Here is an 18,245-nt window from a genome sequence, read left to right as displayed (position 1 = left end):
CTATAGATCTGATGTATCCTCATTGCTTATATTGAGTAAAATCTGAAAATTTGCCTACAGAATATATTTGATTGAAAACTTGTCTAAATTAAGAAATAATCGAATGTGTTTCAATCTGTTATTACAAGATATGTTGAGTAAACAACTGTAACAATATTACATGTTTTTCCTGTGCCCCTGTGTCTTCCTGACAGGAAGTGAGTACAACTCTACACAAAGGGACACTGACGGCAATAAAAACTTTACAGAGGCTCTAACCCTTCTCCACTCTATCCAAAACAGTATAAAAAGTTAGAGTTATGCCACGTACACACGATCGGGTTTCTCGGTTCCTCGGGAAAACCAAGGACCGGCTTGGTCCCTTTTCCCCGTGTACACACGGCCCGTTTTCCCGACAGGTTTTCTCTTGGTCGAGAAAACCGTCCGTGTGTAGGCTCCCTAGCAGTGTTTCCCTATGGGAAAACTGCAGAGAAAAAAAACGCCGCGATTCGCGACAAGAAAATTTAGAACATGTTCTAAATTTTCTCGCCGTGATTCTCTGCGGTTTTCTTGTCGGAAAAACTGCTGGAGAGCCTACACATGGCCGGTTTTCTCGTCCAAGAGAAAACATGACAGTTTTCCCGACAAGAAAACTGATTGTGTGTAAGCGGCATTAGAGTTAGCTTTAATTGCTTAAGCACCACCCCTTGTACATATACTGCGGCAGGGCGGCCCTTAAGTGCAAAATCAAGTACCTGTATGTGATTCCTTCTTATGGCTTTGGGGCTCGCTCACACACGTGCCGCCGGAGCCCTGCTCCCGCTATGATTCAACACATTGGGAGCCAATCAGCGTGTCCACTGATCGTTCTGAGAGAGGCAGAAAGGTGGTCTGCCTATGTAAACAAGGCAGATCGCCTTTCTGTTAATAAGAAAGACAGAGATCTTGTGTTTCTGCTAAGCATGAACACGGATCCCTGTCTTTCTTCAGTTAAACCATCCCCCACACAGTAAGAAAGCACTCCCAGGGAACACAGTTAACCATTTGATCGCTACTGATGTTGGTGTCAGTGATGCCAAAAAAGTGTCACTTAGTGTCAGATATGTCCGCCACAATGTTGCTGTCCCCTTAAAAATTGCTGATCGCCGCCATTACTAGTAAAAAAAGTATAAGTAAAAAATAAAAAGTCCAAAAATCTATCCCATAGTTTGTAGACGCTATGGCCCCGTACACACGAGAGGATCCATCCGCTGGAATTGATCCGCGGACCGGCTCCAGCGGATAGATCCCCTGGTGTGTACAATCCAGCGGATCTATTTCCGCGGATTTTTATCCCCTGGGATGGATTTCAAGCGGATAAAAATTTGAAGACATGCTTTCAAATCTATCCGCTTGAATCCATCCCAACGGATTGATCCGCTGGTCTGTACAGACTCACCGGATCAATCCGTCCGAATGGATCCCCTGCATGCGTCGTAATGATTCGACGCATGCGTGGAATTCCTTATATGACAGCGTCGCGCACGTCGCCGCGTCATCATCGCGGCGACGGCGCGACACGTCATCGCGATGGGATTTCGGCGCGGATTTCGATCCTATGGTGAGTACACTCCATCGGATCCAAATCCGCGGAAATCCTCGAGAGGATTTATCCGCGGAAACGGTCCGTTGGACCGTATCCGCGGATAAATCCTCTCGTGTGTACTAGGCCTATAACTTTTGCGCAAACCAATCAATATACGCTTATTGGAATTTTATTTTATTTTACCAAAAACATGTAGCATAATACATATTGGCCTAAACTGATGAAGACATTTTTTTTTTTTTCCATTTTTTTTTTATTGGATGTGTTTTATAGCAAAAAGTAAAAAAAGAAAAAAAGCAGAGGTGATCAAATACCACCAAAAGAAAGCTCTATTTGTGGGGGAAAAAAAGACATCAATTTTATTTGAGTGCAATGTCGCATGACCACGCAATTGTCAGTTAAAGCAGAGCAGTGCAGTATCACAAAAAATGTCCTGGTCAGGAAGGGGGGTAAACCTTCTGGTGCTGAAGTGGTTAAAGTTGCCACCTTTTGAATGAAAAATGTATTTCATATATGTACATATACACTTTATTATCAAAAGTATTGGGAAGCCTGCCTTTACACGCACATAAACTTTTATGGCATCCCAGTCTTAGTCCGTAGGGTTATATATTGAGTTGGCCCACCTTTGTAGCTATACCAGCTTCAACTCTTCTGGGAAGGCTGTCCACAAGGTTTAGGAGTGTGTTTGTCTTGCTTTGTACACTGGTCCAAATCATTTGGTGGAGGGGGATTATGGTGTGGGGTTGTTTTTCAGGGGTTGGGCTTGGCCCCTTAGTTCCAGTGAAGGGAACTCTTAAGGCGTCAGCATAACAAGACATTTTGAACAATTTCATGCTCCCAACTTTGTGGTAACAGTTTGGGGATGGCCTCTTCCTGTTCCAATATGACTGCGCACCAGTGCACAAAATAAGTTCATTAAAGACATGGATGAGCGAGTCTGGGGTGGAGGTACTTGACTGGACTGCACAGAGTCCTGACCTCAACCCGATAGAACATATTTGGGATGAATCAGAAAGGAGAATGGAAGGCGGGCCTTCTAGTCCAACATCAGTGCCTGAAATCACAAATGCGCTTCCGGAAGAATGATCAAACATTCCCATAGATACACTTCAAAACCTTGTGGACAGCCTTCCCAGAAGAGTTGAAGCTATTATAGCTGCAATGGGTGGGCCAACTCAATATATAACCCTACAGACGAAGACCGGGATGCCATTAAAATTCTTGTGCGTGTAAAGGCAGGCGTCCCAATACTTTTGGCAATATAGTATACACTGTATATATTATAATTATTATAGTTAATATAATGTGCCAATCCTATGTATTGGGCATAGTTATTGCCAATATGATGAATAAATTCATGTATATTTTATTTTTAACAGAGCGTATTATTGCCATGTCATTCCCATCTTCTGGAAAGCAGTCATTTTATAGGAATCCTATAGAGGTAGGTGCTGTGGGAAGTCCAATGTCCAGTTTTCCACAAATTCTGAAATAACAGCCACTGTTTCCTTGTAGCACCCAATAAGAATTCTTCAAGTATTTGTCAAAAATTCACTTAACTGTGATGCCCTGTACATGCTTGGTTTTCTCGGCGGTAAAAAGTCCTCAGAGAAAACCGAAGGGGAAAGCCGAGAACCCGGCAGGAAAACTGCCATGGAGCTTTGGCCAGGAATCCCGGCCGTGTGTATTTTCCATCGGCACTGCCTCACAGTGTTTCCCATAGGTAAGTAGTAGATCTGGCGGGAAAAAAAAAACGCTGGGAATCCCGACGGGAAAATAGAGAGCAGGTTCTCTATATTTCCGCCAAATTCACAGCTGTTTTCCTGATGGAAAAACTGCGAGGAAGTATACACACGTCTGGTTTTCCCGCCCAAAAGTTCTCCTGGCAGTTTTCCTGCCGGGAAAACCGGTCATGTGTACGAGGCTTGAGAGTTTGATTGACTTCTATGGAGCATTGTTGATCATAGTTGTTACTGATATGGCTCATATTTTTTTTTTTAGATCAAAAATTTGGTTAAAATGTTGTATGCTTTTATTGGTTAGTTGTTCAGTTGAAGAGATTCTCTTCCATATGGCCACTGGAATAGGAAGGGAGTGGAATCCCTCCAATGACATCAACAGCAAAAGTACCTTTTATTGGCAAAATGGGGAATGATATAAATCTGTTTAGATTTGTATTACATTACCTGTACATTGTTGTGAACACAGCTTAAAGGGGTTGTAAAGGAAAACATTTTTTCCCCTAAATAGCTTCCTTTACCTTAGTGCAGTCCTCCTTCATTTACCTCATCTTTCCATTTTGCTTTTAAATGTCCTTATTTCTTCTGAGAAATCCTCACTTCCTGTTCTTCTGTCTGTAAGGCCTTGTGCACACAACCGTTTTCCTCGACAGAATCCATCAAGAAACTTGGTGGCAGAGCTTTTTTGCCGAGGAAAACGGTCGTGTGTATGTTTTTTGGAACTCGACGAGAAAAAAAGAGAACAAGTTCTCTTTTTTCTTGTCGGGAGTCTCAATTTCCTCGTCGTGTTCCTCGTCGGGCTGGTTTACGACGAGAAGCAAGTTTGTGTGTGTGCTTAGAAACCCGCGCATGCTCAGAATAAAGTATGAGACGGGAGCGTCGTAAAAGTAGCGTTCGTAATGGAGATAGCACATTCGTCGCGCTGTAACAGACTGAAAAGCACGAATCGTCTCTCACCAAACTTTTACTTAACACGCAGTAACATGAGATTAGTAAAAGCAGCCCCAAGGGTGGTGCCAGTGAAATCAAACTTCCCCTTTATAGTGCCGTCGTACGTGTTGTACGTCACCGCGTTTGAGAACGACGAGATTTTGTCTTGACAGTGTGTACGCAAAGAAAGCTTGACAAGATTATCGACAAGCCTGGCAAGAAACTCGTCGAGGAAAACTATGTTTCTTTTACGACGAGTTCCTCGGTCATGTGTACGAGGCCTAACTCCACACAGTAATGCAAGGCTTTCTCCCTGGTGGGGAGAAAGCCTCTTGAGGGGGCGAGCAGGAGTGTCAGGACGCCCACTAACACACAGCTCCTTTCTCTATCTGCAAAGTAGAGAGTGTCCTGAGAGAGCCTCACATTACTGTGTGGAGTTACAGACAGAAGAACAGGAAGTGAGCATTTCTCAGAAGAAATAAGGACATTTAAAAGCAAAATGGAAGGATGAGGTAAGTGAAGGAGAACTGCACTAAGGTAAAGGAAGCTATTTAGGGGGGGAAAAAAATTCCTTTGCAACCCCTTTAAGAGTAAATTCTATACAGTACTTGAAGCTGATCTCCAGGCTAAATGCTCAGACAAAATACAGCTTTTTTGGCTGTCCAAACATTTGTATTTATATTTCTGTCCATCCAGTCCTGAGGTTTAATCGGCACTGCAGAGCCCAGCTCTGTCTGGCAAGGGAGGAGACCTTATTTTGCTGCAGTTCAGTGACACACTCCCTGCCTGTGACTGGACAGTGAAAGGAAAAGCAGCTGAGCTCATCTTAGTCTATTCTCTCCTTTTGCCAAGTTTTCTCTTGTTAGTACATGAGTGCTGCTTCTCCCTTACCGTCTCTTCCTTACAGCTCTGCTGTGCAGGGGGTTGCAATATTAAACTTGCACTTAAAGGGGTTGTAAAGGTTTGTTTTTTATTTTCTAAATAGGTTCCTTTAAGCTAGTGCATTGTTGGTTCACTTACCTTTTCCTTCTATTTCCCTTCTAAAAAAATTAGTTTTCTTTGTCTGAATTTCTCACTCCCTGTACCTCCTCGGTAAGCTTGCCCCCATCATCCGAGTCGTTCTGGCTGGGGGTTAGTCAGCGTGCTCGTCCCCTCGCTTGGGACTACATCCCTGCAGGGAGATGCTTCACAGAATGGCTCGGAAGATGGGGGCAAGCTAACTGAGGAGAAACAGGAAGTTAGAAATTCAGACAAAGAAAAAAAAACATTTAGAAGGGAAATGGAAGGAAAAGGTAAGTGAACCAACAATGCACTAGCTTAAAGGAACCTATTTAGAAAATAAAAAACAAACCTGTACAACCCCTTTAAAATAGAACTTCACCCAAAAAGGGGTTGTTTAGCTTTCACTTGTCCTCCCCCCTCTTCAATATTTGTTATGCCATGCACGGCGGGCAGTCAGCCATGAAGCCGTAAGGGAATCACAGATGGCTGCCCACAAAGAGCCGGGTCGGGTGAGGACATCACTGGATCCTGGGACAGGTAAGTGTGTCTTTTCCAACAGTTAGCATTTGTTACTGCTGACTTTTACATTTTTTTTTTTTACAGGGTAAAGAACCTCTTTAACAAGAAAATACATTTCATTTTATATTAATGAATACAGAGCTGCATTAAAGTAATATTAAATGTTTGGAGTTTTTTGTTTTAAGATAACAAGGTTAGACTTGATGGACTTGTGTCTTTTTTCAATCTCACCTACTATGTAACTATGTAACAAACATGTTCTACTTACCTAATCTGTGCAATGGATTTGCACAGAGCAGCCCCGATCCTCCTCTTCTCAAGCCCCCTGCTGGCACTCTGGGCGCCCCTCACGAGCGCTCCCAAAGAAAGCTGCTAGCTATAGGGGCACTCATGTGTGCTCACTCTTGAGACTTGCTTTGCGTGCTCGTAAGACTCAGCTCCCTGCTCTGTCATCACTGGCTCTAATTGACAGCAGTGGGAACCAATGGCTGTATCTGAGCCAATGAGGAGCGAGAGACCCAAGGGAATCTCTTGTGCACATCACTGGATCGAGTTTGGGTTCAGGTATGTATTTAGGGAGCTGCATGCATGCGACCCCTGCCCGCCCCTGGTGCCGACGCGCGTGCCTGGGGGTCGCGATCACCGCCGGGCACCCGCGATCGCACGTTACAGAGCGAGAACCGGGAGCTGTGTGTGTAAATCAGTGCCCACCATTGCCACCAATCAGTGCACATTAGTGATGCCAGTCAGTGCCGCCTATCAGTGCCACCTATCAGTGCTGCCCATCAATGCTCATTAGTGCTGTCCATCAATGCCCATTAGTGCCACCTATCCGTGCCCCCTATCAGTGCCCAGCAGTGCCGCCAATCAGTGCCCAGCAGTGCCGCCAATCAGTGCCCAGCAGTGCCGCCAATCAGTGCACACCAGTGCCGCCAATCAGTGCCCAGCAGTGCCACATATCATTGCCACCTATCAGTACCCATCAGTGCAGCCTCATCAACGCGCATCAGTGAAGAAGAAAATGTACGTATTTACAAATTTACTGACAGAAAATAAGAAAAACTTTTTCTTTTCAAAGTTTTTTGTCTTTTTTTTTTTGTGTAAAAAATAAAAAACCCAGCATTGATTAAATATCACCAAAAGAAAGCTCTATTTGAAAATTTCACATAGTTTTAGTGTAGCATGACCGCGCAATAGTCATTCAAATTGTGACAGCGCTGAAAGCTGAAAAATGGTCTGGGCAGGAAAGGGGTGAAAGTGCCCAGTATTGAGGTGGTCAATATATCATCAATCATATAAAAATATATACTTGCTGTATAAAGTCTTGCTTTCTGGAAGAGCCATCATATCTGCTTGAGCTGTATAGAGGAAAGAAGAGCGTCATTTCTTGTAACATATCATACCTATTGATTTTGCTAGTATATGGAATTTTAACACCCCTAAGATTAAAGCCAACAGATGGCTGTACTGCCTATTTTGTTGGTTACAATAATTTCAGTAGTTTTGTATGATATTTACTTAAAGCGGAGTTCCGGCCACAATTTCACTTTTTAAATATAAATACCCCTGTAATACACAAGCTTAATGTATTCTAGTAAAGTTAGTCTGTAAACTAAGGTCCGTTTTGTTAGGTTGTTACAGCATTTAGACACTTTATAAAATAGAAATTGACTGGGGCCATCTTAAGTGTGGGCATCATGAAGCCAGACTGTATGACTTCCTGGATTTCAGCCTTGCAGATCTCGCACATGCTCAGTGCTGCACAAGCAGTGTAATAGGTTTCAGCACCTGTACTGTCCAAGTCACATGATTCTTCGAGACTGGGGAGTGCACAGACTCCTGGAAAGTTACACCCACTACATTCCCAGGAGTCTGTGCGGTGTAGGTTAGGAAGCTTAAGCACCTAGGTGCAGGAAGAGGGAAGATTAACTATTCTGCCCAGCAACAACACTTTGAAGGCATCTAAAAAAAAAACATTTTCTTAAAGGACTAATGAATTTTTTTTTAAAACTACTGATGTAATGTTATATTTATGGGTGGAACTCCACTTTAAGTTGCTCAGTCAGTGGTGAAGTGCCAATGCAGTTTATCAATCATGGTGCTGATGCACTTTGTACTTTATAGATAAATACATGCATTTTTCCATGCCTTCTTACTTTCTTTCTGACACTCATATGAATATGTTTGTGTTTTATCCTCATATTATGATTTTAGTTATTTTTATTTCTTACTTTATTTGAAGGAGGTTGCGAGATTTTTGGATTCTAAGCATAAAGATCACTACAAGGTCTACAATCTGTGCAGTAAGTATTTCTCAATAGGCGACTTAAAAAGTGTTTAAAGAAATTTCTCTCATATTAGCATGCTTGCCCGACAATTGTTTTTGGCAGCAGTATAGTTTCCCTTATAGTGGTTGTAAACCCTCACATATAACCACTGAAGTGACTAGCCTCATGATACACAGAGATAAAACAAATCCTTCTACGTATGTTGTACCTGTTTACCTGCGGCACTCTCTCCTCTACAGCCTCCTAAAACACACAAATCAGGGGCTTTTTCTCAGCTGTAGAATGCTGGGATCTGTCATCACACACTGCACAGCATAGAGAGGAGAGCTCAGTGTAATCTGAGACCTGAGTGGAGGGAATGGACACACACTCCTCTACATAGTTTCATAGGGAAACATGCCCAGCTAAAGCTGTCTATCACCTGCTGTATGCTGAGGGGAGGGATGGGCCATTTATATAGATAAGATCCCTCACCACATGCTTATTTTGTGTGACAAAGATATTTTTTTCACACACCACAAGCACTTAGTGAAGGATCACATATATGTAACTGGCAGTCTGGGCTTCTTTTGTGGCCTTGGTGAATTCTTGTTTGACACATTGTTGGTTCCATATGCTACTCTCTGTATGGTGGGATATTTCAGTGCTGTCCTTGTCTGTTTTTATTTATATATTTTTGGCTGGTCAAGCTTGTTTTGGTACAGTGGTTACCTAAGATTCTATATACATCCCTGAGGAAGAGGGAAAAACGCTGTCCTTGAAACACGTTGGGGTGTCTGTTTGCTTCATCTGAGAATTTAAATGCATGATATACTACTGTCATTTCTTCCTGGGATGGGGCTGTTTGTGGGTGTACCTAACGTTTGTATCAAGCATGTACTCAATACCAGCCTGTTGTGTCTTTTTCAATTTGTTTTAATAATGATTTTAAATAAAGCTTTGTGACATTTTTATACTAGAGCTACTGTCTCTTAATGTCCCAGGGGAGACATATAGGGGTAGATCCTCGTACAACGGCGCATTAATGTGCCGGGCGTAGCGTATCTAAGATACACTACGCCGCTTACTTTGCTTTGCTTTGAATCCTCAATGAATTTGCACCGTAAGTTATGGCGGCGTAGTGTATCTCTTGCGGCGTAAGGGCGCGAAATTCAAATGGATGTAATGGGGGCGTGTTTTATGTAAATACGTTGTGACCCGACGTAAACAACGTTTTTTTTTAACTGCGCATGCGCCGTCCCTGGGGGTATCCCAGTGCGCATGTTCGAAATAAAACCGAAACAAGCCAATGTTTACGACGATGACGTCATTCTACGCAAATTCCTATTCGCGAACGACTTACGCAAACGACGTAAAAAATTGAAAATTGTACACGGGAACGACGGCCATACTTAACATTGAGTACACCACCATATAGCAGCTTTAACTATACGCCGGAAAAAGCCGAACGCAAACGACGGAAAAAAATGTGCCGGGCCGACGTACATTCGTGGATCGCCGTAAATAGCTAATTTGCATACTCGACGCGGATTTTGACGGGAACGCCACCTAGCGGCCGACGAAAAATTGCAGCTTAGATCCGACTGCGTACTAAGACGTATGCCTGTCGGATCGAGCCCAGATGCCGTCGTATCTTGTTTTGTGGATACCAAAACAAAGATACGACGCAGGAAATTTAAAATTACGCCGGCGTATCAGTAGATACGCCAGCGTAATCCTTTTGTGGATCTGCCCCACACTGTTTTGTAGAGACACTGCCACTTTGTGTCACATGGGCAACTTGAGTGTCGTATTGGACATGCATTAAACTGCATGCAGACGCTGTATAGGTAGCTGTGACAGTAGCACACACAGTATCTCACAAAAGTAAGTACACCTCAAATTTTTGGAAATATTTTATTATATCTTTTCATATAACAACACTGAAGAGTGTACATATATGGAAACACAGCGGAAATAATTATTTAAAGCGGGGGTTCACCCAAAAAAATATGTTTTTAACATTAGATCTAGCAGAGCCAGCATACTAAGGACATTTACTTTCGGCAGGTCATTTTTTTTTTCTCCGTACCTACCTTTAGATTCTGATTTTGTCCAGGGCTTCCGGTTTCCGATGACTGCGGGACTGGGCATTCCTATCCTTCAATTCGATGATTGACGGCTTGTGAAACAGGTCCCCTGTCGCACAACGCGCGTCACCAGATTTCCGGAAATAGCCAAGCTGCGAGTCGGCACTATACGGCGCCTGTGCAGTCAGCTCTACACGGCGGGCGCAGGTGCCGTATAGTGCCAAATCACAGCTCGGCTATTTCCGGAAATCTGGTGACGCGCGTTTTGCGACAGGGGACGCAAGCCGTCAATTATCGAACCGAAGGATAGGAATGCCCAGTCCCGCAGTCATCGGAACACTGAGGCAGGGATAGGAACGCCCAGTCCCGGAGTCATCAGAACGCGGAAGCCCTGGACAAAATCAGAATATAAAGGTATGTACGGAGAAAAAAAAAATGACCTGCTGAAAGTAAATGTCCTTAGTATGCTGGCTCTAATGTTAAAATTTTGTTTTTAGGGTGAACCCCCGCTTTAACATAAGTCAGCGCAGCACTTTCTTTTTAATTTATACACTGTACGGTCTTGGCCACCGTGCTACAGCTCAGTTTCAGGGTCTTGCCAATCTTCTTATTTTTTTCAGATCCTCAGAGAGTTTTTTGCCTTGATGTGCAATGTTAAACTTCAAATGACCAGTATGAGAGAGTGAGAGCGATAACACCATACTTAACACACCTGCTCCCCATTCACACCTGAAACCTTGTAACACTAACAAGTCACATGAAACCGGGGGGGGGATGGCAAATTAGACCCAATTTGGAAATTTTCACTTAGGGGTGTACTCACTTTTGTTGCCAGTGGTTTAGACATGAATGGCTGTGTGTTTAATTATTTTGAGGGGACAGCAAATTGACACGGTTATACAAGCTGTACACTCACTACTTTACATTGTAGCAAAGTGTAATTTCCTCAGTGTTGTCACATGAAAAGATATAATAAAATATTTACAAAAATGTGAGGGGTGCACTCACTTTTGGAGATTGTATATTTCTTGGTACTGATAAAGTATAGGGGAACGCTATCTTATTGAAAAATGATATTCCCTCCTGTAAAGTGGTCCTGTTAGATAGCATGGTTTGGGTGTGACAATTGCTAGTAGTTATGAGGATTTTTTCTAAAATAATGTAAATCCTTACAGGTGAAAAGGGATATGATCCCAAATACTTCCATTACAGAGTGGAGCGAGTGTTCATAGATGATCACAATGTCCCAGCTCTGGCGTAAGTACTTTTTATTCTCTAGCAGTGCTCCTCATCCAGTGGCTCATAAGATTCAAGCTCTTATCTTCTTTTGGCATTGCTCATGACAGCCTCTCAAAAAGTCTTTGGGCTAGATTCAGAGAGAGTTACGCCGGCGTATCAGTAGATACGCCGGCGTAACTCTGAATTTACGCCGTCGTAAATTTAAGCGTATTCTGGAAACCAGATACGCTTAAATTAGGCTAAGATACGAGCGGCGTAAGTCTCCTACGCCGCCGTATCTTAGGGTGCATATTTACGCTGGCCGCTAGGTGGCGCTCCCGTTGATTTTGGCGTAGAATATGCAAATGAGCTAGATACGCCGATTCAGAAACGTACGTGCGCCCGGCGGATTTTTTTACGTCGTTTACGTAAGGTTTTTTCCGGCGTAAGATTACTCCTGCTATATGAGGAGTAACCAATGTTAAGTATGTACGTCGGGACAGCGTCGAATTTTGCGTCGTTTACGTCGTTTGCGTAAGTCGTTCACGAATAGGGCTTTGCGTAAATTACGTTCGCGTTGAAAGCATTGACGTGATTAGGAGCATGCGCACTAGGATACGTTCACGGACGGTGCATGCGCCATTCGTTAGAGACGTCATTTACGTGGGGTCATGTTTTATTTACATAAAACACGCCCACCTCTTCAGAATTTAATTTTGGCGCGCTTACGCTGGCAGATTTACGCTACACCGCCGTAACTTAGGGCGCAGGTTCTTTGTGAATCCAGCCCCAGCCTCACTAAGTTATGGCAGCGTAGCGTATCTGAGATACGCTACGCCCGCACAAACATACGGCGGGCTATCTGAATCTAGCCCATTGTATTAATCCAAATACCTTCAAAATTGCCTTACAGTGCTAGGATTCTTCTACAATCCAAAAGCATACTGGTGGTTTTGGATCAAATTTACCCTAGGGTCTGTATGACTGCCATAGGCGTGCGCACAGGGTGTACTGGGTGTGCCTGGGCACACCCTGATCACCCTGTGCAATGCAGATTTCTCGTGCTGAATGCCCCTACCCCCATGGCAGCTGAGGCTACAGATAAAGGGACTGGGGAATCTCTTTTCTCAGCCCCTTTTGCTGCTATTTCACCAACGCCCCTCAATGGGGTTTCTAACAAATTGTAATAAAAAAAAAAAAGTTATTAAAAAAAAAAAGAATACTGACACCAATCACATCCCTACTGACACCATACACTGCTCTACTGCGCATGTATGTTTGAGCTTTTGGGTGCACACCCTAATACAATAGGCTGCGCACACCTGCAGTATGGACAGTAACATGTAAGCTAAGATGGCAAAGAGATTGATGCATTTAGTCCTGTGTTCATTGTAAAACATTTCATGAAATTGTGATGTCATATAAATATGTCATTTTTACTCCCTAGGGACATGCTAAAGTTTACAGCGAGTGTACGTACCTGGATGGCAGAAGATCCCAAAAATGTGATTGCCATTCACTGTAAAGGGGGCAAAGGTATTCATATTTGATTTTGTAATTAACTACAATGGGACATGTGGAAAAGGAATAAGGAACAACAGCAAATATGATTGACTACCACCTTATTATATTGTACAATTAAATTGTTTATATGTTTTGTGCTTTAGGCAGAACTGGAACTATGGTTTGCACCTATCTTGTTGACTGTGACCAGTTTGAGAGTGCAGAGGTAATGATCTTATGTGTAAATGATTGAACTTATGAAGAACTAATAAAAGTATAACCCTTAGCTAAAATATAACAATTGCAGATATACTCCATTGCTTACTTGCAGCTAACGTCTACCTAAAAGACTCTTGCAGCCTTATTTAGTAATGATTTGCAAAGAGATTGCTAATACTTTGGCAGAAATGTAAACACGTCTTTTGACACGTGCCTTGGCCAATCCAAACCTTTTTTATTTTCAAACTGGGACTGCATAAACCAGGGGTGCCCAACCTTTTGAAGAACGAGGGCCACTTAAGCAACTTGGTAACCTGTCACGGGCCACAATGAGCGGGCGGATGACAGATCACGGCTACTCTATTGGCCTTCCGATCCGCCAAGATGGAAGGGGAGGAATTCCCTTCTGTTTTTCGGATTGGAGGTAGATGGGTGTAAACAGACATCTGTCGCCCTGTAGAGGTGAATTGAGGTTCCCATGTGCTCTGGCTGATCGTGTGAAAAGGGCCTAAAGCTTCGTACACACGTCCGGTTTTCCTGACAGGAAAACTGCGAGGAGAGCTTTTGCTTGGGAATCCCGGCCGTGTGTACGCTCCTCGCAGTTTTTCCGACAGGAAAACTGCCCAAAAAACGCCGGACAAAAAAAGAAAACCAGCAGGCTTTTTCCCGGCGCTTTTTAGCAGTTTTCCTATGGGAAAAACTGCGATGGAGCATACACATGGCTGGGATTCCCGACCAAAGCTCCATTGCAGTTTTCCTGTTGGGAAAACCTCTCGTGTGTTTACGGTGGAAAGACTGACCAAGCCGGTTGTCGGCTTTCCCCTCGGGTTTCCCGGTGGTAAAACCCGAGGTTCAGAGTAATGCACCTGTGTCTATCCTGCGAGTTAGCTGAACTTCGCCATAGACTCCGCCTGTGGTAAAAGCCGGCGCTGTAGAGGATGCATCGGCTTATGACGGCTCTGCTCCGCAGCCACTTTCTTCCTCTACCACCAGCTTCATTCACAACACTGATGCTGTGGTATGGCGGGTTGGCAACCTGTGATCTGGGCTTGCCAACCCGCCATTCCAGAGCAGGAGGTCGTGGGCCCCATCAGAGGACTCTGTAGGCCACTGGTTGGCCACCCCTGGCATAAATGATAGTTGAAACCTGATAAACTTGATGCCACATCCCAACCAAGGTCACACATGGTACCTCATCCCTATTGAAGTGTAGATTACTAAAATAGGGCACAGGGGGGGACTTAAACGGTACCAATGACCATGAAAGAAAGTTCTAAAAATGTTTGAACTTTATAGGCAAAGTTTAAAAGTTACCATACATCAGGAAATATGTATCAACCAAATGCATCAATGGTTATCTGCACCTACATCATATATGTGTTCCATCCATCAAGATGTCTTTCAGATGGCACTGTGCTGTCCCTTCTGTGGGTCTGTTTTGGTAACATCGCGATGATCCCATGAGCCCTGTATTCTGTTATTTTGTACCAGGTCACCTCCCCTACCTTCATAGTATCTAAGGAGGTGGCTGGGCTATTCTCTCTTGCTTCTTACCTGGTTTTAGCTCTGGGGCCTCTTTTTTGGGACCTGCATCCATCTATTTGTTTTTATCAATGCAACTTTGGAATATAACACTTTTGTCACGAAAGACGTTCTGTTTTGCCCCGACGCATGCGCGTTGGCGCGCGCATGTGCGCATCAGCGCATCAATGTGCCTGGTGCGTGCGGCGGCATGCGTGGCGTGCGCGCAGCGGGAGCACGCGTGGTGACGGTGTTTGGCGCCAAGAAACGCTATTTAAACTGCCTGGTGCCTCTCCATCTTGCTGACCAGTCTACAGCGTTTACCTAAGAATCTGCACCTGTTACCTGTTGATCTCCTGTTTACCTGACCCGGCTTCCTGTGACCTTCCTTGCCTGCAACCTGCCTACGACCCCGGCTTTACCTGACTACGGCTCCTGCTTAACCCCTGGCTCTGTCTCTGCCCGCCTGTGTTACCGACCCGGCTCGGACTTTCGACTACTCTCTGGACTTACCCTGATTCCTGAACCACTTACCGGTGTTCCGTCCAGCTTACTCACCTGCCTGATTCCTGTACCTGCAAGTGCCATACCACCGCCTCTGCCTGCTGCTTGGTGCTTCTCCTGGACCAGCATACACCTGCCTGCTATCGCTTCCGGACCGCTACTCAGCTTTACCATCAGGCACTTGTGCCCCTCCGGACTCTTGACCCTCTGTCTATTCTACCAGGAGGTCCTGAGTCGGAGGCTTACGAGAGGCCGCTCCCTGCACGTTGAGCTCCATAACCAGGTACGTGACAACTTTCCTCCTGATGAAGACTCTTTATGAGTGGAAATGCGTTGAAGTTTTCAAGCTGCCATCTGAAAGACATCTTGATGGATGGAACACATATATGATGCAGATAACCATTGATGCCTTTCGTTGTTACTTATTTATTGATGTATGGTTACTTTAAAACGTTGTCAATAAACGTAATATTTTTTTATGGTCATTGGTACCATTAAATTCCCACCCTGCCCCCTTTTTGAGTAATTGATTGATTCATCGGTCCTGTGAGTACTGGCAAATATCCACCTGTTATCCACCTATTGGCAGGGCCGATTCGCCCTATAGGCTCACTATAGGCTCACTATGCAAGCAGCTTAGGGCCCTGCAAAGCTGCGGAGGGCCCCCCAAATTATTAGAGGCCCCGCCTGGTGAGAAGTTATTTTCGGCTCCTCACCCCGCTTCTCAACTCGCTGGTAGCATGGGAGAAGAGGTAAGAAGTCAGCACCCCCTGCTTCTCAATTTAATGTAAGATGTCATTCCTAACAGCAGAACACCCCCTCCCCCACTTCTCAACTTTAATCTTTAATGTGACATGTCACTGTCGGCAGCCCCCCCACTTCTCAACTTTAATGTGACATGTCATTTTGCTTAGGGCCCCAGGGAGGTCAGGATCGGCACTGCCTGTTGGTCTTTTCCTACCCGTCCTGCTGTTATGGTGCTAGCTATGCAAGATCAATAGCTATTGTGCCACCTAAGATGATAGCCCTTAATTGATAGTTGAAACCTGATTAGTTAGTAAGCAGTTATATATATATATATATATATATATATATATATATTTATTTATTTATTTAATGTGTGTAGAATAGCTGTTTGCTACAATGTAAGCTTGTAATGTAATGTAGCTTGGGTGCACCTGACAATGCAATTCCCGGGACCTGAACAGTTTGTTAAATGAAGGAGTAATGAGTCTTATATATTTTTTTTTTCTTTTTTGTTTAGGAAAGTCTGGATTATTTTGGTGAACGCAGGACAGATACATCTGTCAGCACCAAGTTTCAAGGGGTAGAAACACCCTCACAGGTTAGTCTTATCTTGTAAATGATTCATCTTCAAGTTAAGAGCAGTCACATGACTTTTTGGAAAGGTAATGTGTCACTAAATAGATTTCTGTTAATAGCTACGTCCCAAAAAAAAAAATATTTGTTGTCTTTTAACTACTTCAATAGTGGGCACTTTTACCCCCTCCCCGCCCAGGACAATTTTCAGCTATCAGCGCTGTCACAATTTCTTTTTTTTTTAAATAATTCTTTATTCAATTTTTTTTTCCAGTTATAACAAAAGATATAAACAATATAGACAGTATCAAGAGAAGGAATATATCTGTTACGATATAAAAAAAAACAATACAGAAACAATTCTAGCCACCCGACCAAAGTAAATAAAAACAGTAATTAGAGCCTGCAACATATCAAAATAAAACTTCATAAATGTAAGGATATATACCCGAAAAACAAGGGAAATAAGAAATGTGCCTAGTAAAAAATATTGGGCCTGATTCCCAAAAAAGCTGCCTAACTTAACTTTCAGCAGTTAAGTTACACTGACTTAAAGTTTCTACCTAAGTGCCTGATCCACAAAGCACTTACCTAGAAATTTCAGGCCGTGTAACTTAAGTGCTCCCGCGCCGGCCGTACTGCGCATGCGTGTGACGTAATTTTCCCGACGTGCAGCGCGCGAACGTAATTGACGCCGGGCTTTGTGGATTGCGACGGGACACTAAAGTTGCGACGGGTGAAAAAAAAATATACGCGCCGGGAAAACAAATAATTATAAAAAAAAAATGACAGCGTCGCTCAGCATGCATTCCTGAGAGGGAGAACTCCATGCCAATTTTCAAAGAAAAAACCGGCATGGGTTCCCCCCCCAGGAGCATACCAGGCCCTTAGGTCTGGTATGTGTTGTAAGGAGACCCCCCCCACGCCGAAAATTCGACGTAGGGGGTCCCCCTACAATCCATACCAGACCCGTATCCATAGCACGCTACCCGGCCGGTCAGGAATGGGAGTGGGGAAGAGCGAGCGCCCCCCCCCCCTCCTGAGCCGTGCCAGGCCGCATGCCCTCAACATGGGGGGGTTGGGTGCTCTGGGGCAGGGGGGCGCACTGCGGGCCCCCCCACCCCAGAGCACCCTGTCCCCATGTTGATGAGGACAGGACCTCTTCCCGACAACCCTTGCCGTTGGTTGTCGGGGTCTGCGGGCGGGGGCTTATCGGAATCTGGGAGTCCCCTTTAATAAGGGGGCCCCCAGATACCGGCCCCCCACCCTAAGTGAATGGATATGGGGTACATCGTACCCCTACCCATTCACCTGGAGGCAAAAAGTTAAAGTTATTAAACACACAACACAAGGGTTTTTAAAATAATGTATTATTCTGCTCCGGAGGCACCCCCCTGTCTTCTTTATTAGCTCTAATACCAGGGGGGGCTTCTTCTTCCGCTCTCCGGGGGTCTTCTCCGCTCTCCGGGGGGGCTTCTTCTTCCACTCTCCGGGGGGGGGGGCTTCTCCGCTCTCCGGGGGTCTTCTTCTATCTTCGCCGCTCTCCGCTGTTGACTCGGCGAACCCCGGTTCTTCTGCAGCTGTCCGGTGCCTTCTTCTTCAGCGCTGGCTGCCTGCTATCTTCGTGTGTTAGCTCAATTACTAGCAGGCAGCCAACGCGGTCTTCTGTGACGTCAGGTTCTTCTTCTCCCCTCTTCCGATGTTGACTCGTCGCCTCTTGTCACTGCAATGATGGAAGCGCGCCTTGCATCCCATTTATATAGGCATCACCGTCCCATCATGCTCCGGTAGGTACCCACGTGGTGGGTGCACGTGGGTAGGCACCCACCACGTGGGTACCTGTCGG

At 44.6% G+C, this 18,245-nt stretch overlaps 1 protein-coding gene across 2 annotated transcripts in view; it reads left to right on the top strand.

The window, feature by feature from the left end:
• Positions 1–18,245, top strand: part of LOC120929118 (phosphatidylinositol 3,4,5-trisphosphate 3-phosphatase TPTE2-like) — a 120,174-nt gene that overhangs the window by 79,361 nt on the left and 22,568 nt on the right. For both annotated transcript variants that reach the window (XM_040340346.1, XM_040340347.1), the window contains exons 9-14: positions 2,947–3,011; positions 8,000–8,060; positions 11,290–11,371; positions 12,780–12,868; positions 13,000–13,061; positions 16,344–16,424. In XM_040340346.1, coding sequence (XP_040196280.1) covers positions 2,947–3,011; positions 8,000–8,060; positions 11,290–11,371; positions 12,780–12,868; positions 13,000–13,061; positions 16,344–16,424 — 440 coding nt within the window. The remainder of the gene's footprint in view (positions 1–2,946; positions 3,012–7,999; positions 8,061–11,289; positions 11,372–12,779; positions 12,869–12,999; positions 13,062–16,343; positions 16,425–18,245) is intronic.

This window comes from Rana temporaria, chromosome 2, assembly GCF_905171775.1.
Source record: "Rana temporaria chromosome 2, aRanTem1.1, whole genome shotgun sequence".
NCBI classification, from domain to species: domain Eukaryota; kingdom Metazoa; phylum Chordata; class Amphibia; order Anura; family Ranidae; genus Rana; species Rana temporaria.
The sequence above is the reverse complement of the archived record's forward strand: the minus strand, read 5'-3'. Positions and strand labels throughout refer to the sequence as shown.